The sequence below is a fragment of the Natator depressus genome, chromosome 3 (assembly GCF_965152275.1).
Source record: "Natator depressus isolate rNatDep1 chromosome 3, rNatDep2.hap1, whole genome shotgun sequence".
Classification (NCBI taxonomy): domain Eukaryota; kingdom Metazoa; phylum Chordata; order Testudines; family Cheloniidae; genus Natator; species Natator depressus.
The window spans coordinates 193,599,863-193,625,505 of NC_134236.1; the positions used below are offsets into that span (position 1 = coordinate 193,599,863).

General features: G+C 40.3%; 1 protein-coding gene across 2 annotated transcripts in view; it reads right to left on the reverse strand.

Annotated features, from left to right (window-relative positions):
• The window catches only part of ACTR2 (actin related protein 2), a 43,314-nt gene that overhangs the window by 16,794 nt on the left and 877 nt on the right, over window positions 1-25,643 (reverse strand). Inside the window, exons 2-4 of one of the 2 annotated variants that reach the window (XM_074949561.1) lie at window positions 14,637-14,747; window positions 10,414-10,428; window positions 8,394-8,609 (exon numbers count right to left, since the gene is read on the reverse strand). In XM_074949561.1, the coding sequence (XP_074805662.1) occupies window positions 8,394-8,609; window positions 10,414-10,428; window positions 14,637-14,747 (342 nt within the window). The remainder of the gene's footprint in view (window positions 1-8,393; window positions 8,610-10,413; window positions 10,429-14,636; window positions 14,748-25,643) is intronic. The other variant, XM_074949562.1, reaches the window with a different exon arrangement.

Sequence of the window (25,643 nt, forward strand, 5' to 3'; positions counted from 1 at the left end):
GATGGTGGGCCTGGAGCCAGGGAAGGAGCTTGGAGCACCATACTCTCTCCTGCTAGAGGACAACGAAGCTAGCGGCTGACCTAATGGTGTCAGCAGGACTGGGAGCATCTAACGTGGAATGGACATGAGCAAGCACTCAAAGAAGAAAGGTGTGTTGTAGGAGGGTGTTGATCACTGTAACAGTGGAGATATGTCTGCAGGTTTTGCATCTATTGTTCTAGCTGGGTCTAGTGCCGCTTTGAGCTGGTGTGTCCTGGTCTGTGGGGAGCTTGCAGCTGATGAGCTTAGAGAGGTTGCAAATTCAGGAAAGATTTCTGACACTCCACCATAAAAGTAGATCACATCATGGAACAGGCCACCCAAAAACCTCAAGAGAACCTGCTTTAATACGGAAATAAAATCCCCTCTACTTGTCAACTACCACCGACACTGGAATCCATACAGGGTATCATCAAACAATTACATGGCTTATTACAACCATCTATAATCAACTAACGACCCCCTTCAACTGCCCTCTCCCCTCCCTACTTGAGGGGTGTTACTGGGTCACTTCACCTTGAATGGTTCCTTGTGTTTGCTAAACAATCTGTTCCACCTTGTACTTATCACACTTTGAGTAGTTTCCCAAACCTGAAGAAGAGCTGTATGTAAACTCAAAAGCTTGTCTTTCTTACCAACAGAAGTTGGTCCAACAAAAGGTATTACCTCACCCACCTTGTTTCTCTAGGACCTATCAGTGTAAGTTAATAAACATATTCCACATTAATTTAAGCGGGGGGGGGGAGGAGAAGGGGAGGGTTTAATGCTTGTAAATAAAACCCACACACCACTTTTTTCATAGCTTTAGTGAACTGAACTGTTTTTCAAAAAACAAAGAAAAAAACAACCACAACTAACTGACGAGTGGGAGGCAGCCATGTACTTCATTACCGCAATTTGACTTTGGAATGAAGTTAGACAAGGTGGGTGAGGTAATTTCTTTAATTAGACCTGTCAAGGTTCCTCCCCCACTCTGAACTCTAGGGTACAGATGTGGGGACCTGCATGAAAAACCTCCTAAGCTTATCTTTACCAGCTTAGGTCAAAACTTCCCCAAGGTACAAAATATTCCACCCTTTTGTCCTTGGATTGGCCGCTACCACCACCAAACAAATACTGGTTACTGGGGAAGAGCTGTTTGGACACGTCTTTCCCCCCAAAATACTTCCCAAAACCTTGCACCCCACTTCCTGGACAAGGTTTGGTAAAAAGCCTCACCAATTTGCCTAGGTGACTACAGACCCAGACCCTTGGATCTTAAGAACAATGAACAATCCTCCCAACACTTGCACCCCCCCTTTCCAGGGAAATGTTGGATAAAAAGCCTCACCAATTTGCATAGGTGACCACAGACCCAAACCCTTGGATCTGAGAACAATGAAAAAGCATTCAGTTTTCTTACAAAAAGACTTTTAATAGAAATAGAAGTAAATAGAAATAAAAAAAAAAATCCCCCCTGTAAAATCAGGATGGTAGATACCTTACAGGATAATTAGATTCAAAACATAGAGAACCCCTCTAGGCAAAAACCTTAAGTTACAAAAAGGATACACAGACAGAAATAGTTATTCTATTCAGCACAATTCTTTTCTCAGCCATTTAAAGAAATCATAATCTAACACATACCTAGCTAGATTACTTACTAAAAGTTCTAAGGCTTCATTCCTGGTCTATCCCCGGCAAAGACAAAATATACACAGACACACATACCCTTTGTTTCTCTCCCTCCTCCCAGCTTTTGAAAGTATCTTGTCTCCTCATTGGTCATTTTGGTCAGGTGCCAGCGAGGTTACCTTTAGCTTCTTAACCCTTTACAGGTGAGAGGAGATTTCCTCTGGCCAGGAGGGATTTTAAAGGGGTTTACCCTTCCCTTTATATTTATGACAAGACCCACTTCTGTTGGTGAAAGAGAGGGGCTTTCGCGCTTCCACAGGGCATGGAACCTACTGTTTGTTAAAGGTGTGCATTCCTGTCACTTTCTGAAGATCATCTAACTTTTTTTTCCTGTTGCCAACGTCTATTTGACTCATTCCTTCAACTGTCTTTTGTGCGATATACAGAAAACAGACCCTATAGCTGCAATGTAAGAAATAGGGCCAGCCCCTTACAATAAATCTATACACAGCACCAATCGTGGGCATCGGAGCCTGTACCACAAGCTATTTTATACAGCTCTGCCTTCCTGTTCCCTGTTCTTGGTGAAGATAGAATGGACTGCAGTGTGGCCAACTCATGATTTTATCATCAGTCTCTCAATATTTGGTGTTTTTCTTAAAGCACCAGCTGCTGGAATGAAGAGATTGCATGAGATTCTCAGGTTTCATTATTAAAAAAAAAAAGCAAAGTGTATGGTTGTGAAGAAAATTTTGAAAATGTAAGCAAATGTATCCTAAAGCCTGAGAAACCAGATAGCAAATAAAAAGAACCCAAAAATTACTATTTAAAAATAATAATGTAAATTTCTGAGGCCTTGCTAAGGATTCTTAAATTATATAACATTTTAAGAAAAACGTTTACTGCATATAATACGAAGTAAAGGTAACTTGTCTTTCAAACACATTAACATCCTGCTGCTATAGGCAAGTATAAATGACACAGACTTCCTGGATTTAAAAAAGCAATATGTTAAAGTCAGGCACAGTTGAAATCGTACAGCTAAATAACCACAATATTTAATAATACCTTGCAAACGTGTATCGTTCTAAGAAAAGCACTCATCAAAACTTACACAAGTTAAATATCAAAGAGTTCTTATCCTGTGCTCTAGCTCTTCTTAACCATTAATTTGCCTTTAGCTTATAATTTTAAATACAATTTGACTATTTAAAGAAACAGACTCCACAGACTTAGGACAGTGCTTCAAAGAGTAGTTCTTTTATCCAGTTTACAGCGAAGGCAAGAAAGACTGAGTGAACAAAACACTCCGTTTATTACAGCTATGAGTCACAAGTGATTGACCACTTCCCCTTGTCTCAATATGCTATTACCAGAGCAGAAAAAACTGATAAGAATTCAGTAGCTTTTAGCATTCAAGACTGGTTAAACCAGAAATGCTCTGACAGCTGACTATTTAAAACAAACAGCTCCAGGAAAAGATGACATTTCACTTCTCTTAAAATATCTAAATGAATCAAGCACTGACTTTTCCCCAACTTCTCCTTGGCACTGTTTCAAAAAGTCTGCTGTTAACAGGGCTCGATTTAAAAGACTGCCCAGTTTCACAAATTTGTTCCTTGGCTGGTTAAGATCTACAGTCATATTTCATAGCTTTTTTGCTCAAGTTTTAGTGATCTGCAAAGTATGTCTCAATGTTTTAAAACAAGTTTGGAATTAAGGGGGCACTCTTTTTTAAAGTGTATTTTCTTTCCTCTGCCCCCCACCACTCTCTGGCGTACAGTAGAACCTCAGAGTTATGAATGGCAGAGTTACGAACTGACCAATCAACCGCACACCTCGTCGGGAACCGGAACTGCACAATCAGGCAGCAGCAGAGACAAAGGGGGGAAAAAAAGCAGGTACGGTACAGTACTGTATTAAACATAAACTACTAAAAAAATACAGAGAAAGCAGCATTTTTCTTCTGCATAGTAGAATGTTTCAAAGCTGTATTAAGTCAATGTTCAGTTGCAAACTTTTGAAAGAACAACCGTAACATTTTGTTCAGAGTTACGAACAACCTCCACTCCCAAGGTTGTTCGTAACTCTGAGGTTCTACTGTATAAGCCTTCAGATTTCTCCCATATAAAGTATTGTACCGTGTCTTCTCCTCCTCCTCCTAAGTCTCTAACATTAACAACCCCTCTACAGACTCTACTGAACTCCCACTTGACCTCTCCTCCCAGATTTTACTTTCTCAATTTTCAAAAGGCACAAATGACAGCTAGATGCTTAACTGCCATTTGTGCTTTTAAACATCTCCCCCCAGACCATACTACTGCTGTTCTATTGTATATGAGAGCAAAACACTCCATGAGTTACAGGCCCCATTTAACCATAAAAAAAAACAAAAAAAACCCCCAAACAACTCAACACACATCCCTCACAGGGTCAACACTACAAAGAAAGGAAATGAGCAAAATTTACTTTTGCTGACCTCATTTTTTAACAGTAACTAGGCTAATTCTGCAATGAGATAATGCTGTGACACTTAGTTGGAGTTTAAAAATAAAGTAATGCCAGCATATTTAGGAATTGCTGCAGAGATCTTGACAGAAGAAGTGCGATCTTGTATGGTTAAAAATTGACTATCCAAAGCCTGCTAACCCAAGTACACTGTAAACAAAACTGGAAAGACCAGCATACATTTTTCCAAAACATTTGCGTGAGCGTGATACATAGGAAGACGGAAGTCAAGGAGTACGAAATGTACAAAGATCAGGCTGTGGAGCACCTTGCTGTAGGGTTCTTAAAAAACTGACTCCGTGATGTGGAAGACAGTTTGGTAGAATACCTACTCACCTTGCACATTCAGGTATGTGCAAGATACCACAAATTAGGGGTAGGGTTCTGCAGTGGCCATGATCTAATGTGCACAAACACAGCAGTTCAGTAAGTTACAAGGCAGAAATAGTATTCTACCTCAAAAGGGAGCGTGGGAAAGAACAGCAAGCAAAACAAGAAACTGTCTGAGCTTCTAGACCTCAGCTGACACAGAATTACTGCTGTTCCCAATCTGTATGAATTCTACTGCTCATAAAATGAACCAAAATTGTAATGCAAGAAAGGTATGTAACAATTTCTATCTGCCCATAACCAAAATATGCATACAGGATTAGTTACTGCGTTCGCATGTTCCACTATATTCCTGATATTCCTGGAAAGATATACTTTTTGCAGTAAACACATAAGACTTCTGTTTTTAGCTATGCTTATTTCAGACATTTTAGACTTATTTTGTTTGACATCTATAATTGCAGTCTCGCCACATGCATGGCACACACCACATTTGACAAATCTGATATCCAAATAGCGTCAAGAATATTCTCCTCAAAATAAATCTTTGCTTCTATTCAAGTTATTGTTTTGTTGCCAGTCCAATGTCTTTCTCCAAAAATGGCAGGAGCCCAACAATAAAGCACTGGAAGCTAGAAAAAGAGAATGCTCTAGAATACTAAACAATGGAGTTGTAAGGGGTGACAATGCCAAAAAATGCTTCCACCACACCACAGAATACACCACAGAAAGGTACACAACTGGGCTGTTCCTGAGAGGGGATGTTACAGGTGTGAGAATTTAATGGCTATGCAGAGGTTGAGACAAAAGTTACAGAAAGACACTTATAAAGCTAATTACACTGAAGAGCAAAGCGGAAATTGTCTCTCTTTAAGTATGTTCTGAAACAAACCGCGGCAGTGCTTTAGCACTGTCAGTGCAGACTAGCCCTAACAAAAGCCAGGCAGACTAAAATAACGGTTAGGATTTATCAGGATATGTTAAGTGCACACAGTCAAAATGACTTTTCATAAAAACTCATTTCAATTAATCATTTCTTTAAGAAGCAATTGTGTTGCATTGCACCAAGGATTTCATGATAAATATACCAGAATTATTATAGCTTCATTACATATTATGAAACTCTTAACTCAGTCTTTCATCTGATCTCGGATTGGCCTCTCATTCTAGCTTCAAAAATAGAAAAAAATTGGATAAAGTTGTGATTCTTTTCCTGTAACATTACCTTTTAAAATTAGAAAGATTTGATTTTATCATGCTGTGATCAATACAAAAGCTGAGGCATTAAAAGAACTAAAGTTTTTACTTCACTCAAAAAACTATAAAAGTGTTTATATAAAAAGGCTAAATGCTCCACACACACAAAAAAAATTCTTAATTCCCTTGCTCATATTTAAGGTTTACATTCTCTGAATTGGTGTAATAAAGTACGGTAATTTCCCCCCAATGAAGACTATGAAACAACAGAGTATAGAAAACACATTTCAGAAGTTATAGTGAGCTCAAACAAGATCATTTTGTACTAGAATAATCACAACAGAGTCTTTGGATAAGCCATGTTAGGATATAGATATTCAGGCCTTTCTGTAAAGGCCTATACTCTAAGAATTTAGGTGTATTCTTATCACTTAGCTAGTTATAGAGGTAGAAAAGAAAGAATCAAAATCACTGTCTGCTGGTGTAAGGGCCTTCTCTTACTGTGACAGTCACATCCTCACATTCCGAACTAGTCACATTGAAAGAAGGTGCTATTGGGCTGTTAGGAATACAATCCTGTCCTGATAATGCCGATCAGCCCCAGAGAAAGGGAAGAGCCTAGAAGATGTAAAAGGAAACTTAGTTTGATAGCATCCTGTCTGGCAAGAACTCACCTATCAATAGCTGAGATGTGAAATCCTCATTTCTTGTTGTTCTGTCACTGTAGCACCTTCTTTCAATGTGACTAGTTTGGAATGTGAGGATGTGACCGTTTGCTTCCCAGCTTATGGCTGCCTCCGCTGTTTAGCCAGAGATCTTAGCCTAAGAACAGGGCCTCAGACTGTCACAGTAAGAGAAGGCCCTTACACCAGCAGACAGTGATTCTGATTCTTTCTTTTCTACCTCTATAACTAGCTAAGTGATAAGAATACACCTAAATTCTTAGAGTATAGGCCTTTACAGACAGGCCTGAATATCTATATCCTAACAAGCCAGAAAAACAAAAAACAACCACATCCTGATAGATTTCTGAATGGCCGAGAAACCTGATAAGGAAATTCAATCATTCATGCCACGAAGGCAGCCATACATTTGTTAGAACTGTTCAGTCTGTCTATTGCACCACATTAATCAGTCAGTCATGAATGTACCTGATAAAGCAGACATGACTAGTTAACATTGCTTTACATAGCATTATGAGATGACACCATCTAACATTCATGAGCTCACTCCCCCCAAAACCTCAAGTTTCATATCCGTTAACACTAATGTTCTACAGAGTCTTTGAAAGTTTTCAGTTAAAATATCACCTTTTAAATAATCAATTTATTCCTGCAGCAAAGTCTCTGAAAGAAGAGTTTATTACCGAGGTATTCTCTGCCACATTTGAAACTATACTGAATATTTACATTAACAGAGGTCTATGTGCTAGAGTAATAACGTGACAGAAAGTCAACAAATTTTATGCTATTCTCACATTACTACCTTTCCAAAACTGTGAGACTTTGTGACAGATAATTATTAAAAATAGGAATTGTATAAGGAGCTATTTCTTTTATATGAGGCACTTGACCATCTAAGTCAATGCTGGATTGGGGATGCAGCCTAAGGGTATGTCTAAACTGTAATTAAAAACCCACAGCTGGCCTGTGCCAGCTGACTTGGGCTGAGGGGCTGTTTAACTGTAGTGCAGACATCTGGCTTCAGGCTGGAGACCAGGCTCTAGGACCCTGCGAGGTGGGAGAGTCCCAGACCTCAGGCTGCAGCCAGAGCTGGAACATCTACACCATCTACACCACAATTAAATGGCCGCACACCTCGAGCCCGAGTCAGCTGGCACAGACCAACTATGGTGTTTAATTGCAGTGTAGGCATACCCTCTACGACCTCACCCACTCCAGACAGCACTGTGGCACCCGACAGCTAGTTGCAGGACCTCCTTTCTAGAAAGGCTGTTATTAGATAGTCCCCAGAACCTATTACAGATTTGGAGGGCGGGGGAGGGGGGAAGAAGATGTGCTGGCAAAAACTGACTCTCTCTTAACATGTCCCAGGTGCCTACAGCAACACTATACACTCTGCCTGGTAAACCACTCCTTACTTCCAAGCCACCACCTTAATTTCCCTTGTAAACTCTGCTAATCTCCCAGCTGGAGTCAAATTCATTTAGGGCCTGATCCTGAGAAATGCTGAGAACTCTGGCACTAATCCAATATACAGTAGTCAATGGGACTGCTCACATGCTTAAAGATAAGCATGAACTTTAGTGCTTTGCTTGATTTGGTCTACTCAGAATACTGCAGGATTAAGTCATTGAGAAAGGGAGGTGAAGGAAGATTAACTGGGTTTTGGAAGACCTTTCCTATGTATTAGCTCACCTTATTGGGTCAATGGGGATGGGATGTGCAGGAATACCTGAACTTCAGTGCCTGAATCAGTGATTTCCTGGTCCAGAAGCTTGCACGGGACTGCTAGTCTGTTTAGACTTTAGGACTAAGTAGGATTGTTTGCCCTTGGATAAACTAGGAAGGTGACTATTCTGGGCTATAACCAATTCTCCCATTTTCTGCAAGGAAGAATGTTGCCTTGAGGGGTTATCTTACATTTTAAAAAAGCAGTGACCTCTTAGACAAAATTTAGTGCCTGCCATCATCAATTCCTGCTCTCCACAAATAGGTTTTCCTTATTCAAGTCAAGAAACATACCTCTACAATCTTCTCCCTGTTTTTTGTTGGGTTCATGGGAGGCTCCGTGAGTAGTATTTTACAGTTTTTCGTATCGATGTTAAGTTTTTCTGGTCCAAATGTGTAGTCCCAGAGGTGCTTCATATCATCCCAGTTCCGGACTATGCCATTCTCCATTGGGTAGTTAACTTCCAGCATTGAGCGTAATTCACTTGCTTCATCACCAACCATAAGATCCTATAAAGTCACAGTATTGAAGTTTTTATGTCAGTTTGCAAGAATTTTCATTATTCTTTAGCAGTTTTTGATTATTAAGAATAAAAGATATTCCAACTTGCATCTGATTATATGTACTGAATGGCCCATGACCTGAAATTAGTTTTTATATATAAAAAGTAGGCTTTACTGCACAAAATATTTAATGTGGCTGAGACCCATACTAGATCTTTTCAGAGAACTCGTATCAAAACCTTAAATCAAACTTACCGTAGTAAGAAGCTACCCTGCATTTTGTCACCATGGAACAGTAAAGAAACCTTAGTATGTACAGACGTTTACTCATTGAGATCTCCAAAATTACTTCATCAAATACTCACTTGAATAGGTTGAGATGTGAAAAAGCACATAAAAGATAGTAGGTGGGGCTAGCAGAAAATTTTTCCATGCATGCTGCAAGTTTCTGTGCACATTCCCAAAACAGGGATAATGAGAGCTGCATAAGCATACAGAACAAGTAGCAAAAGCAAATAAGGGACTGGAAGTACCACACTAAACATTAAAATAAAAAGTGGTTTAACTAAGCCTTTGCCAGTAAAGTTTTAACAGGGTAGACAGATAACTGATATGTATCCCTTTTATTCCGCATCAAAAAACAAAACAAAAAAACCCCAACCCCAGTATGATATTTTATACAAAATACACATATTACCCAGTTGTGATTCATATAGTCAATTTCTAAATTGATTATATAAGAAAACCCTTTCCTTTTCCACAGGTATTTCCTGAGGCAAGTGGGTACAATGAAATGTTACCTTTGCTTCCCACTATAGACCATCTTCTTCCAGAGGAGCCTTAATGCCTGACTTACCACCATATTTAAAGAAATGAATTAAAATATATCCTCTTTTTAAAGATCACATTTCTACAATCTAGCAAAATAATAAGTGTTTCCTTTATTATAATATTAAAGTACAACAAAATGGTTGCTTTTAACCAAATTGTCTACTGCAGCGTTTACAACCCAATCACTGTGCCACTGAGAGGTAAAGGTGACTCAGATTCTCTGTTTAAACTAAGAAAGAAAAAGACATAATGAAAAGCAAACTGGAACTTTTAAATTATTTTTAGTTTTAATAATCTAAGAAGTTACTAGTAACTGGTAAAGAAATAATTTTATTACATGATTTTTAATTTGAGTCCCCTAATCAGTTTTCTTAATTTTATAAAACAGTTTTCATAGAATGGACTATTAATGTAAAAATTAGAAACCTAAACCCCTAAACTTTAGGAAGATCATAATTTGCTAAACTTACTCCAACAAACATACCACTAAGTAACCATGTGACTACATCAGTTCTATCACAACAAATTCATAAAATTCTGACTTTATTTAACAATCGCTAGTTAAAGAACCACCATTTGAAATCTGTTCTGTGCATAACGTATACCTCAGACCAGGACAAGGTCAAGGAAAAGCCATGATCTTTTCCTATCTTCATTATTTTAGAATAATGATTCATTTATTTATGTTAGATAAAGCATTTTCTAACGTTAACATTAAAGTCATGTTGCTCTTATAGAAAAATGAATTATTCTTGCATCTGCACATAACTCAGGTCATGTCACAATCAGAAGCAATATACAAGATTCTTATAGTATTAGTTGCTACTAAATCAAAGCAATGAACAAAGTTTAAAATAAGTAATCAGATGTAAAATGTGGGACAAGACAAAACATTAAAAAGCATCAAAATAATGCAACGGCTACTGCGTCCCATAAAGCAAAAAATGGGAAACAAACAATACAGGGGCACCTCACTTACCATCTTTTTGTTATTCTACTTCAACAGGTCAAGAAAGGTGAAGAAAGAAGATAGAAGCAAGAGAGTCAGAAAAGGCCTAAAGGAAATCCTCAAATTATTTTAAGTACACAGTAGATATACAGCAGAAAAGAGATGCACGTATTGCTGCAAGTGTTCTGAGTTAGCGTAGTTAGGGCCAAGCTACCACTGTCAACGACATTGCTGTTCTTCTCAGAAGCCATTTCTGTCTGTGATTAACTTGTTTCCATTAGTTTAGTGGCGGGCTTCTCATTTTTATTCACAATATGCTATTGACAATAACTAGTGTCTTTGCATCTTTTCTAAGAAGCAAGATCTTTTATATGCTGATATCCCATTAAAAATCGAATTTTATCCAAAGTGAGTGGTAGATCTGGAGTAGACTAATTGCGTGGTGGATTTGGAAGCAACTAACGCCAGCACATTGCCACCAGGATCCCTGCTTTCCTCCACCTCTTTTTTTCCATAAAATATTCATCCTTCCAGCTCTTGGAGTTGAATTTTTACTATAACAGTTATAAAAATATTAAGCTAAAATACAAACTTGTGAGTACATGAAGTTCATAAACTTAAATGCTGTTTATGTATTCATTCTAACTGAATTAAGCGCTCATGAAGTGACACAGCAACAGCAATGAACTGAAAAGAGTACAGTGCAGGCAGATTTGTGCACATTTTCCTACACAGCTCCGCATCTCAGTTCTGCCATGCAGTACCCTGCTGTGCTGGAGAGGGGCTAGGAGAATTAACAGCCATTGTGCTACACAGCAAGATATGTACTTTTGTGGACAAGCAGGGACTAGGATGCCATTTTCACTTGTGACCTAATCCAAGATCAAAACCTAGGCCTCCTCAGTCACCAACCCTTCCAATAGCATTTTAATAAGAAAAATATCAGCTCCAGTAAGGCATGTTTACTTGCTCTACTTACACATGACAATAACATCAGGGCAAGTACTCTGCAAAGGCAGCTGCCAGAAAATCCACATCCAGTCGCAGGAGGAACACAGGGTGAATGCTGACTATATTCTCCACCCACTCAAAGCCTACAGACACCCCACTCTATGGATTTCTGAGATAGGAACTGAGGAAGATAATTGTGGGGCATGGACTAGGAATAAAAATGAGGTAAAGTGCATAGTTGGGTCTGTTCTACTACAAGAAAGTATCCCTAAAGATTCTAATTAGTTTTAAAATTGATCCATCAAAATCTATTTTAAAACCAGTTGGAAGTGCAGCATAGTTTAGGCTGCCTAAGCCAACCATTTTTACCAAACCAGTTTCAAAAACTGCTGAAGGTAGTTTAGAAGCTGGTTCAGTAAAACTAGTTCAAGCTGCCAGGAGCCTTATCTGCACTACAACTTCAAGCAGTTTTAAAATCAATTTAGCTCAACAGGTTTTAAAACTGGTTGGAATTTTGGGGGAAACTGTTCCAGTGAAAACCACACCTTTGATGTAGCGGAGTCTCCTTATGTCCTCATTTGCTCTCCTGACAGGAATAATAGGCAAGGGAGGGTTAGGCTGCTTTTATAAAACCCTGTTTTAGGGCTCAGTTCCTGAATTTGGCTAGTTTTTCTGAATATTTTTAAAGAGCTAAACTGACGATGTTCTTGTCAATTTCCTTTGCTCAAGAGTCTTCTGAATGAGCCACAATCCTCTTTAATGTGTAGCTAGAATTAATCCATTCAAATTTTAGTATAATTTATCTGCCAAAAATATCTTTTTAGGAAAGCAGCAAAAATGGAATGACATCCAGAGGGGAAAAAAATGGCCCTCAGACAGTTTCACTGTGCTGTCTTTCTGAATTTATCCTACATATGCACCAGGAAGGAAGATCTGAGACAGATCTGTAGGATGGTTGTTTGCTTCTCCTGACCTGGTTTTATTTTGGCCTTGTCTTACAGCAACTACAATAAAGTAGATAGGTCCTGTAAAGTAGTTACAAAATAAATCAGGAGTCCAAGTCCCATTTTTCATTAAAATATCCTTGAGTGATTCTATCTTTAGAATGGGAGACATGATACAAGAAGTTAGATGCAAAAAAGCATCAATACATCATATATGACACTCCCCTCAACCCCATTCTAGAGCCTCAGCTCATACTAAATCAAATACTCAGATGATCAAAGGCCATCCTAAACTGGGCTAGCAGCATTGACCATGTCAGGGCTTGAAAAATGTATCAGAGCCATTACCCATAACACTAAAGCTTCGAGCCTAAAGTAGAAACAAAGCAGAAAGAAGATGGGTCCACATCAGTAATCTCCAGGAGAAATTCCTTGGTGAGACATTTCTAATCACTGTGTAGGGTGAGGGGATTTCTGCCAGGATTGTACTTTGACTCTGCTTGCAGAATCTAGCTTTCACTTCAGCTACTGGCAAGTAGATGTCTGAAAAATGTGGACCTTCAATTGCCCCCACCAAGCTTCTAGAAATGAGGAGAAGCACTCTCTCTTTCTCCCTCCATGTCCTCCCAGCTACTGTGAAGGTGAAAAGTCCTCTACTACCCAACCTCCTGGCTGCTGAGGGATGCAGGGAAGGAAATGAAAGATCTCCGCTACTTTACCCCTTTCCGGTCTAGACCTTTACTTTGCATTTTTTGTCATTCTTCCCCTTAAATAATTCTAATGCCACCTTCTACTAATGCTCATACTTTCCCCTAAGCACCAGCAAGAAACTGTTTCAGTGCTACCTCTAGGATTCCAAATATCAGGAGTGAAACTGACCAGAGTTCTGTTGATTTCACTCTGCCACTCAAAGCTTTGTGAAGCAGCAGCAGCAAAGACACAAAATTTATCTGCACACTCAGGAAGTCAGCCCTGCATGTACTTAAATCTGAAATAGTATCTCTGCAATCAGAAGGGTTAGAAACATAGGCCCCCACATGCCTCAAGGAAGGTTTTCAACTCAATGCTAGTGATTAGATTGTTTTCAAACCTGGAATATTACAATATTTTTAGACTGTAAGCTCCTCAGAGCAGGGATTGTTTCTCTATTCTGTGGAAAGCACTATGTCTACCATCACTACTTAAAACATAATGAAAAATAAATACAAGCAAAGTTAGGCAACTAATACAAGTTCACAGATGGTTTTGCTTACAACTAATTGTATACTGAATAGTAAAAATTACAGGTTATAGCCAATACTCACCATTGTCTCAGAATCTTGCACTAAGACTGGACAGCAAGGATCAGACATCTGATCAACTTCTGCCTCATTTCCCCAAATCCCTTATCAAGATCTAAGAGCCCCAGCCCCCCTATGCACACTGGCCCCCTGACGGTCAGCTTCCAGTAACGTTAATCTACCTTTCTGCTCACCACACGCCCCGAAGGGGTGCAGCTGCTAAAGCTCATTACTTAAGCAGTGAATCACAGGAGAGACTGCTAGGGGGGCATGATAAAAGAAGGAGAAAGTACTTTCATGTGTTACAGTAGAACCTCAGAGTTACGAACACCTTGTAAATGGAGGTTGTTCATAACTCTGAACAAAACGTTACGGTTGTTCTTTCAAAAGTTTACAACTGAACATTGACATAATACAGCTTTGAAAGTCTAATATGCACACAAAAAAATGCTGCTTTTACCCATCTTAATTTAAATGAAACAAGCACAGAAACTGTTTCCTTACCCTTTTTTTTTAGTAGTTTACATTTGCAGGGGTTCTCAAACTTCATTGCACCGTGACCCCCTTCTGACAATAAAAATTACTACATGAGCCCAGGAGAGGGGACCAAAGCCTGAGCCCTGCCACCCTGGGTGGGGGAGGGCCAAAGCCCGAACCCCACTGCCCCAGGTGGGGGGGACCAAAGCTGAAGCCCAAGGGCTTCAGTCCCACGCAGGAGACCTGTAACCTGAGCACCGCTGCCCAGGGCTGAAGTCCTCAGGCTGCAGCTTTGGCCTGAGGAGGTGGGGCTTGGGCTTCTGCCTCAGACCCCAGCAAATCTAGGCCAGCCCCGGCAACACCATTAAAATGGGGTTGCGACCTACTTTGGGGTCCCGCCCCACAGTTTGAGAACTGCTGGTGTACCGTGTTTGCTTTTTCTTTCTTTCTTTCTTTCTTTTTGTCTCTGCTGCTTGATTGCATCCTTCCAGTTCCAAATGAGGTGTGAGGCTGACTGATCAGTTTGTAACTCCAAGGTTCTACTGTATACAACTGAAAGACTACCGTGAATGCTTTAAACTGTTATAGAAAAAAACATTACCTTGATTTCAATGTTTCCCACTTTGGCAGTTGATCTTATAATTGGTCTTCCAACCAAAGCTGGAAAGATGTGTTCCGGAAAATTTGAGCCTGCATACCCACATTTCACAAACTGCAAAGAAAAAAGTTAAATAATTTGATTAGTTAATATATGCATCACATTTGTTTATTACTATTAAAAATATTTTAGTCTTTATGGGAAATTTTCAAATGCAGGTAAGGAATTTTAGAAAATAAGTCATGTTGTGTTAATTTAGATTTAATAAAGGGGCCCAAAGGTGTTAACGTGATCCTGACTGTCCAACATTAAACAGTTTTAAACGAAGTTCGGGGTTTGGAAGACAGTGACCTCAGCCTGCTTTGTTCCACAGCAAACACATCATTACAAATCCTTTTATTAAAGATACAGAGAAGAAGGAAAAACAGTAGAAGCATTTGAAACGTAAAGTATTAAATAGGGCTCTCATTTTAACAACATCGCTTGTTCCCTTTCCCTGTATCTGGAGAGTTTTTAGAAGGAAAAAAAAACTAGCCTCTTCGGTAGTATTAAAGAAGGTAGTGACTGTCCTTTTGGGGAAAAACAAAGAAATTAGTTGAGATGGTCTGGAGCTATTATTGCTGGTGTTGTTAAAGCCCGATCCCATTTCCTAAGATGACAAAACAAAACAAACACACACAAGGGGGGAAAGAAAAGAATAGCAAAGACAGAAAATGCAGCTTCTGTCTCTGGTGTTGACTCTCACATGCACTTTCACTGCTGAAAAAAACAGACATAGCACATAGACTTATTACCCACTCCAAGACCTGGCAAACTTATACCTGAAGAGGCCTATTTAGGGCATTGTGTTTAGCTACCTCTTTCTGGTCACAGGCTCACAGCAATGCTGAAAAACATGCAGTCTTGGCCAGCTAAGCCAGACTCTCTTTAGACAGAAGGGAAAAGGAGTGAGAGATATGAAAGAGAAGAAATAAGGTAAGGAAGGAAAAAGACATATTGGGGGAGGTGGGAGAAAAGAGTCTCACATCCCAGGTGGTGTTTGGGATGCGAGACTAGTGGGGGTAGTAATGTCATCTGGCCCAGTTTGGTCAGGACATCTTTCACAATAAAAAAGATCTGAGCTCCGAGGAGACAGTGGGGATGGTAGCCATGATGGTGAAGCTCACTCCCACTGGCCAATTGTTCTCCCCAAAGTCTCTTTAAGGACCCCAAAAGGCAATGATGGCTGGAATAGACCACCCTCTCATTATTTTGTCCAACAATTAGACCTAGTTTCCAATACACCAATTGTAGTTTACTGATTTCTGCTTCCACACTTTTCTTGTTTACCAAGAATGATCTTAACGTAGTCCTTGAGTAATATCAGCAGACATTTTTGCTTGAACTATTTCAGTCTGTCCCACTTTTGCACCTTTTCCCACCAATATTTGTTGTTGTAAGTTATCGCAACATCTAATGAACATATACTCACTGTTTACAGTTGAGCTCACAATTAGGGTAAATTTGTAGGCCCAAATGTACATTTACAAGTCTCTGCCTAGAACGTCAATACTCATTTTAAATAGTTTTAGAAACTTTTTTTAAGCACATATCTGAAATTTTGAAGAGATACTAATACTGCCTGTTTCATTTGGTAAAGATATGCGCGAAACCTCTGAGCTTAACTATACTGTATTTGGCTCACCTCCCCCACCATTCTTCAACTCTACATTGATCACCTTTCAGGGTGGTCCTCTGGCAGCAAACAGCTTACTTCTCAAACCCTTAGGGCCTGTCTATACTACCCCATAGTTTGGGCTAATGGGGTGTGAATAGCAGTGCACAAATGCTGTGCTGTAACTCCCCAGTAACGATACTGCAGGCACGAACCGAAAAGTTGGGCTGCAAACTTGGGGCTCTTCAGATTGCGCCCATAGCGTCCACATCAGGGACAGCACAGCACTTAAGCGTGCATTGCTATTCACATCTTCCTAGTCCAAACTGCAGGGTAATAAGGCATATTAAAATTATACTTAAAAAGCCATGTAACACTTGAAAGAACTTAATGTAAGTCTACATTTTCTAAGATGTGGGACATGCTACCCTGGGAAAAAGTGTTTGTTTCATTTTGGGAGCGGGGAGTGGCTTGCTGTGGGAGCGGCTTGCTGTGGGAGCAGACAGATTTCAAATTTTCTCTAGCATTTCTGCTGTGTCTATAAAAACAAAAAGTCTCTAGCTGTTACAGTTGTGGAAAAACACTCGGATCACTTTTTGAAGGCTAACTGATGCAGTAATTTCTGCCTGAATTCTAAAGTGTGAACTGTCCTATTCATTTCAACTGATATTAACTCAAATGCCAGTTAGAATACTTTAAATATCAACATTGCTCAAAGTATGTAAGAAAGGATGGGAAGTTATACACCAGTACTTCCCTGAGAGAAGAGGAGAAGTGGTGGTGCATGAAGATATATACATTAAAAGGAACAGTAGGCCTTTAACATTCTTTGGGGCGTTTGGGGCGGGAGGCACATTTGGGGTTTTTTCCCCCAAAGGCAGGCTCAACTTTCAAAAGTTTGGGAAATGTGGATATAAGTTAAGAACCTTAAATACAATGGCAAGAATTACGAATCATTTAATATGACTCCTTACCTAGTAGCTTCTATACTTTTAATTAGCAAAATCAATTTGCATTCAGCATCAATGGAAAAACATGATGCAGGGCAAAACTTTTGTCGCCCTCACTTTTCTTCTTGTACACCACCTCCGTTTTTAAATGTGTTCTGTCTGCCGTTGGAGCCAACTTGACATGTTTGAGGGTTAGGAAGCGTGTTCTTGAGCTTATCAACTCCCTTCCACAAGTCCCGACTCCTTTCCAAAGATGAAAGGTCTCCTTCAGCAATATGGTATGAAATGGCAAGGCAAGGGCTTGTCAGCCCTTCTGCTTATTCTGAGGCTATCAATATCTAGGATTTATTCAGATCTTGTCTACACATGCAAGAGAGTGCTGCTCCTATTTATGACAGCAATTAATGGCCAACCGTATTTGGAACATCGGAACAGGCTGGAGCCCAAAATCTTTTTGCCAATGCACTTATTTCCACACCTGAGTATCAGAGAGTCTGCAAAGCTATGAAGCCAGTCTGATTAATGGGGGATAGAGCCTCACAAGCCTATTACTCCAATTTGATCAAACATGCTCTTTAATACAAAAGTGCATGTGACTTCATATGCTTTTATATCAATTACATGAACAGATGAGTACAACTGTCATATTTAAAGCATTGGTGGAGTTAATTTGCCTTAACACAGCTGAGGTCACTCAAGTTTGATCAAGTAGGGGTATATATTACTTTGGGAATCTGTTGGAGATGGAAACCTTATGGAGCAATGAAGCGCATTATCAAAAGTGCTGTCTGCAATGTGCAGGTAGAAAGAAGTGCTTTCCACATAACTTATTTCCATGCTTCTAAGGTTTTGGGTGGCTGGGATGTGCCCTGTTGCAATGTTAAATGCCACTAAATGTAATTTTTGTTCACTAATTTCTTAGTTTTTTTTATACAGGTGAAGCTGCTTCTGAAGACTGTGCAAGGCTGATATGCCTTAGCAAACTGTGCGCCTGCAACCCCTTATTCTACGAAGGAGTCCACGTAAATACTCAATTCCCAAAACACTCCATCAGAGCCTCTCATGGACTCCAGAAACTACATACAGCCACAAGCAGCTGCAGCAGCACTATACCAGTAAATCTGCCTATTGCTCCTCCCACGCCCTTTCACGCAAGTATTAAGCGTACTTCTCAACCTTCAAACACACCAACACGAGAGACCTGCAAGTGTCATGGACGCCATGTTGGCCAACACTATGAATTGAAACAATGATCTCCAAAATTGAAAGCATGAGTCTTTACAGCTTGTGCGGGGTACAGGGCCAAGTTCTCAAGCTGAGAGCTGTCACAAACACTCATTCTCTTCAGATTGGGCAGACGATGACATACAACACAGATACACCTACCAGGAGGGTGACAAAAGTTAAATGTGCAATAAACGAGTGAAAGGTGAAGTGTGTGTTTTGGTGATTCACACATTTACAATCTACAAATCATCATAGTTTAAGTTCTACAATACTGTTGTAAAGTGGTCTTTTCACAGAGCAAATCATACACAACCCTACCTCCACATAGATCAGCAGCAGGGTTTGAACTGCTTCACCTTGAGAACTCCAGCTTAGGCTCTTACTATTTGAACTACAGGAGTAACTGCCAGTCCCTTTCTATACCAGCCTGGAGAAGGACTAACATACACTATCCCAGGGATTATACACAACTATTTACTAGTCAGCAGCAGAATACTGGTGATCAGGAATCCTGGGTTCTATCCCTGGCTCTGGAGAAAGAATGGGGTTTATAGTGGCAGGAAACAGTACAGCTAAACTGGCTTAGTCACTCTGAAAGGCAGTGTAGTATAGTGGATAAGAGCAGGGTCTGTCACATAAGAAACCTGGGTTCACAGTGCCTTTGCATGAGCCTTCTGCTAACCTATTTAAAAACGGGGGGAGGGGGAGGTTCAGCAGCTTGTCCCCCATCTTCTGGTTTGGGGTTCATGGCCCCTTGGTCAATAATAAGTTTAGCAAGTCTGATAGGAATTTAAATAGCATTTAGAAGATGAGACCTGAACTCCTGGTTTCCTTTCCCAGCTCAGGGAACCTTTCCCCAGGCTACAGGAGGATCCGGTGAATGAGGGAGGTCAGCCTTTTTTTTAAAAAGGATTCTTAGAAGTTAATGATGAGATTCATATTGCAGCACAGTTTTCATCGTCAACTTAAAATTCAGTGGCTTCAGATGGCTAAACATATTTGACACTATGGCTACAAAGTTATAACACTTTATGTACGCTACTGATCTATAACGGATATTCTAGGAGTCAGAGTAACAGCCGTGTTAGTCTGTATTCGCAAAAAGAAAAGGAGTACTTGTGGCACCTTAGAGACTAACCAATTTATTTGAGCATAAGCTTTCGTGAGCTACAGCTCACTTCATCGGATGCATCAGCACAAAGAGTAACAACGCTGCCGAAGAAAAGGCCCCAGAGTGTTTGATTTCTTGCTAAAGGAGTAAAAACGAAAAGTGACACTTGCCAACTAAAAAATAAAATCAAATCACAAATGCCTATTTTTCAGCAGCTTATTAAAAAACTTTCCAGAACTTCAAACTATACAATCAATACACTCAAAAATCTGTAATTTGTCAAGGATAATCCATTTTTCATTTTACTAAAAAACTCCTTTTACTAAAAAGACCCCAGATATTCCCCATTCTTTCCACTGGCAAACAAATTCCCTAATGCAACCAAAATTGAAGTGTTCCTTGGGGCAGTTATCGAATTCCAAGTTCAGCACAACTAAGCATATTGTAAATGTTTAACAGCAGCAACATTTAAATGCAACATTGCATCTTACAAAGTAGTGAAGAACTACTCATTGAAAAACATCTTTGCAAGATGTACATGTCGTACATTATAATGCACAGAACAAATGTCTATTGTACATATATTTACAAGTGTGTTTTAAGAATAGTTACTTAGTTTGCCTGGTGCATGCAAGAATCCGGTGTATAAGAAATTATTTTACCATATATAGTTTCCTCTTCTTAGCATTGTGGTTTAAGTTGGTGCTCTGACTTCCCACTGAGTCATCAAGTGGTAAGAACATGCAGTGTATAAATATTCTTTCAAATAAAAATAAATACACAGGCTACATCTGCTCACAAACCTGTCTTGAGACCAATTTTATACTGAATAATCTTATATCTCATCAAGTCTCAATGTTAAGGTAGTTTAAAGTAGTATAAATCTCTCGAACAAAAGAATTTTAAATATAATTAGGACAACACTCCAGGCCTAAAGTAACTTATTATTTGTTCTTAAAAAAAAAAAAAAAAATCATAAAATCTAGAATGTTTGAGGTGGACATTAAGATCCTGCTGCTGACCTTATTAAAGGTTGTCCTACATTACATGTGTTGTGAAAACTCATTTTTAAATTACTTTTTCTTAAAGACAGATTGCAATAAGATCCACAATAATCACATACTACAGTAAGCATTACAGGAACTGCAGGTTTCCAATCAATTTATTCAAGATTTTTAAAGAAGAAAATTAAAGCATTTTGGCTACAACTGCTAAGGTAGTTCATATTTAACATTTTCTGTTATATTTCTGAGTAACTGAAGGGTTTTTTAATGCTAATCATGGTGTATTCATTCACTTTATCATGAAAATATTTTATTAAAAAATAATTCTAAAATAAGACAGCTTTGTCTATCATAGTATAACATTTTCTATTACAATATTGACTTGATAATGAAAATGTATGGCTTTAACTCAATTTATGGCTCAATTTATTCTTCTCAAAAACTGGGTTTTGCTTATGTTGAAAAATCATTTTTCTGACATAACTGCAGCTATAGACTTAAATGACATCAAGTAATTATGCCCCTAACCCAATAAAATTAAGCATGTTTCTAGGACTATTTACATGTTAAAATTAAGCATTTGTCCAAGGGACTGTCTACACACAAAAATTATACCAGTATAATCAGTACAAAGCTGTTTTCCACTGGTACATCTGTTCCCATACAGAAAGGGGAATAAGCAGCACTTGTATAACTGTGTCCACACTAGGGATCTACAGGTAGTTAGTTCAGTTTACCAAAATCAATCAATCACATCCCTAACCAAAATAGTTACACTGGTACAAAAAGTGTGTGTAGACTAGGCCTAAGTGACTGAAGTTTGGACCAAAGACAAAAGCAGTTCTTATACTGCATACTTGAGATGAACTATAGTAAAAGTAAGTCATGGTCTTGGTCTCCATAATTAACATATTCGCAAATAAACATACTTACACCACAATAAAGAGACAGATCCTGAGAGCACCTAAAACTACCACTGAGATCAACCTCTCGGGATCAGGCCCTCAAGAGCTTTAAGGTCTTATAAAGATAACCTGCAAAGAATTCTTTTGCCATTTTTGTATGATGTATAGAGATGACCTAAAGGTTTCAGGCCCTGCCAGTCCAAAAAACAATTGACTTTTTAACCTTTGAAATATTAGAATTGTCAAATCTAAATCTAGGTAGGCTATAATATCATTAGGGCCCTACCAATTTCATGATCATGGGATTTTAAAAAAACAAATTTCATGATTTCAGCTATTTAAATTTGAAATTTCACAGTGTTGTAACTTTAGGGGTCCTGACCCATAAAAGAGTTGTGTGTGTGTGTGGGGGGGTCACAAGGTCATTGTAGGGGAGGTTGTGATACTGTTACCCTTACTCTGTGCTCCTGTTGGCAGCAGCACTGCCTTCAGAGCTGGGAAGCTGGAGAGCGGCGGCTGCTGGCCAGGAGCTCAGCTCTGAAGGCAGAGCCGTCACCAGCAGCAGCGCAAAAGTAAGGATAGTATTTGCCCTACTATCCTTACTTCTGCACTGCTGCTGGCAGGACACTGCCTTCAGAGCTGGGTGCCCAGCTAACAGCCGCTGCTCTGCAGCCATCCAGATCTGAAGGCAGCTCAGAAGGGTGGCAACACTGCGACCCCCCCCTAAAATAACTCTGTAACCCTCCTGCAACTCCCTTTTGGGTCAGGACCCCCAATTTGAGAACCGTCTCCCCTGTGAAACCTGTGTAGTATAGAGTAAAAGCACACAAAAGATTTCACAGGGGGAAGACCAGATTTCACGGTCTGTGATGCGTTTTTCATGGCCGTGAATTTGGTAGGGCCCTAAATATCAACAAACGTAGCAGTAAAGGTGCTAAACAGTATTTACATGAGGTGTTAAAGACGGTTTCAAGTTATGTTAGCTCATTTGAGTTACCTTATCTGTTTTTAAAGAGCACCTCGTTTCCTAGGATTTGTCGACACTTACAGCTCTGCAGTGGGATAGCTGCACTGCTCTAGTGCTTAGTGACGACACTACCTACACCAATGGGACAGCTTCTCTTGTCAGCACAGGTACTCCACTTCCCTGAGAGGTGGTAGCTCTGTCGAAAGGAGAAGCCCTCCAGTCAACACAGTGCTGTCTACACTAGGAGTTGGGTCAATATAACTGTGTTGCTCAGGGGTGTGAGTTTTCCATATGTTTGTAGTGCAGACCAGGGCCTCATCTTGACAGGTTCATAAAGTCTTCCCAGGTAGACAAAAACTGAATTTCTAATAAGAGGGGAAAAACCAAAGAGTTACTCTCTGTTTTAGTGATCTAGAGAGACAAGGTGCAAGAGGTAATATCTTTGATTGGACCAACTTCTGCTGCTGACAGACAAGTTTTCAAGCTCCACAGAGCTCTTCTAGTCTGCGAAACTTACTAAGGGTTGCCTACACTTAGAGTGCTGCAGCTTCACCGTTGCCGCTGTAGCACTTAGTGAAGACGCTATCAACGCCAAGGGGAGAGGTTCTCGGTTGCCGTAGTAGGTACTTCACCTCTTGCAGAGGTGGTAGCTATGTTCAGGGGAGAAGCCCTAGGATTGACCTAGCTCTGTCTACACCGGGAGTTAAGTCAGTACAACTACGTTGCTCCACACCCGAGTGACAATTATATCGACATAACTTTGTAGTGTAGACCAAGGCTCAGAGTATCACAGCTAAATACAAGATGGAACAGACTGTTTAGCATACATAGTTGATACATATTTCAAGGGACCATTCGAGGTGAAATGGCCCATTTCCTCTCTATGACTAGAGGGGTGTTAAGGAAGAGGAGGGGTTATAGATTGTTATAAGCAGCCATAAATCCAGTGGTCTGATCTACACTATAGAATCAGGTTGCCGCAAGGCAGCTTACGGCAACCTAAGTATGTATCTACATTAAAATTTTGTTCCCACTAACATAACTCACCAGCTACATCAACGTAGGGCTTGCCTACACATAAAGCCACTGCGGTGCGTCTGGTGAAGATGCTCTATGTCAAGAGAAGAGAGCTCTCCTATCAGCATAATAAAACCACCTCCATAAAAGGTGGTAGCTATGTTGGCTGGAGAAGATCTCCTGCCAACATAGAGGGGTCCACACTAGCACTTACGTCGGTGTAATTTACGTCGCTCGGGGGGATTATTCACACCCCTGTGCGACATAAATTATGCTGACATAAGTAGTCGTGTAGGCATAGCGCCTTGTCTAAACCATACAGTTTTGTCGTCAAAAGTCAGGTTTCATCGACAAAGCGGTGAAAGTGTACACACAACAATGCTCCTCCCACCGATTTAACTCTCCTGCTTCGCTGACGTAATAAAATCACCTTGACAAGCGGCATAGAACTTTTTGAGACAAAGTTGGAGGGATGACATGGAGCGATAGACAGTGCACTTGCTCCTGTTGCCCTAAGTGGCCTCCAGGTGTTGTCCCACAATGCCCATCGTGACAGCTCTGGTAAGCAGTTTCTCCTCTGCTGCCCTGCAGCCAGGTACACAGGCATGCACCCCCTCCCCGCTTTAAAGCCCCAGGAATTTTTGAAATTCCGCTTCCTGTTTGCTCTGCGGGGACAACTCACATCATATCTTCCCAGCTGACCATGCCGGCTTTCATGCTCCCGCCTGGAGTACAGAGTTGCTGGATTTGTTGGGTGTATGGGGAGAGGAGGCTTTGCGGCTGCAGCTCCGATCCTGCCATACTAACTTTGATTGCTCGTCGTATAGGTGAGATGGGGCACAAAAGGGACATGCAGCAGTGCCGTGACACACACATACAAGCGATGTAATTACTGCAGCAGCTGTATGCCAATGTAAATTAGGTCGACTTAATTTTGTAGCATAGACACGACCAGTGTCTCTATTCAGTCCATGACTTTTAGTGTCTAGCAAAGTTATGAACTTAAACTCCCAGGTTCATCTTTTGAAAGTGTTGTGCAGGTTTCCTTTGAGGATAAGGACCGATAGAGTGACCACTTTGTGAAAAGTGTTTAGTCATAATGATATGCTGTTTTTGTCTGTTATCATTTTCTTGTAAGAGTTCATTAGAGAGCGTAGTGATTGTCTGGTTCTACCCATACTTATAGTTTAGTGAGCTAGAGTCATTTAATATAAACCAACCTCTGTTTTCTGCACTCATCACTGAACAGAATTTTTTGAAGACACTCCAAGAAGATATTTTAACATGCAGGCTAGCCTAAACAATGTAGGATTATTAACAGAATTATCAAAATTAGAGGCTACTTTAGTATAAAGCCAAAAAAAAATTTGTATTAGTTTCCAATACCTCATTCTGCCTGTAAAAGCACAATTCGCAGTAAGAAAATCTTTCAACTATAAATATTCTCATTCTCTTTATCCTCTTTTTTATACACAGTATATTTAATATTATACACACATAGACACACCAAGAAATGCCAACAATAGTCAATTTTAGCCTATGAGAGACATGAGCTACTGGGCTTAGTGGACAAGCATCCACATTATCCCAAAGCAGCACAATGAGCACTGATGTGCCCCCAAGGGTGGAAAGGCCCAGAGCACTGAGTTACCCTGTTGTTCTTAGGCTGCATCTATATTGTAAAAAATAATCAGACAGGTAGTTTGCCGCCAGCAAAACCCTGCTTATGGTGGCAGCAGAAGAAGCTACAGCACAGACAGGGGCAGAAGCCTTTTCACCATCTAACCACTCATCCTGCTGAGAACTGCCCAACTCCCGCTGCGCTGGTGGTGTCCTTGGGAGCTGCTCCAGCTCCACATTACAGGCCTATTTGTGCTTTGGTATGGGATGCCAGGGAGGGTGGTGGGTTCGTGCTGGGAGGGGAAAGGGATCCCATCTAGGGGAGCTCTCAGGCAGTGGGGAGAGGTCCATGGGGGTGAGACGCTGTGGAGCTCTGGGGCAGTGGGGGATTTCCATGGGGATAGGTTGTGGTCTTTTAGGGCAGTGAAATGGGAGGAAATCCACATGGGCAGGATGCAGAACTCTAGGGGCAGTATGAGGGTTTATTTATGGGGCGGGTTGTGGGGTTCAGAAGGAAGCAGGTTGGTGCCGGGGAGGGGGGAGGAGATCCTGCCC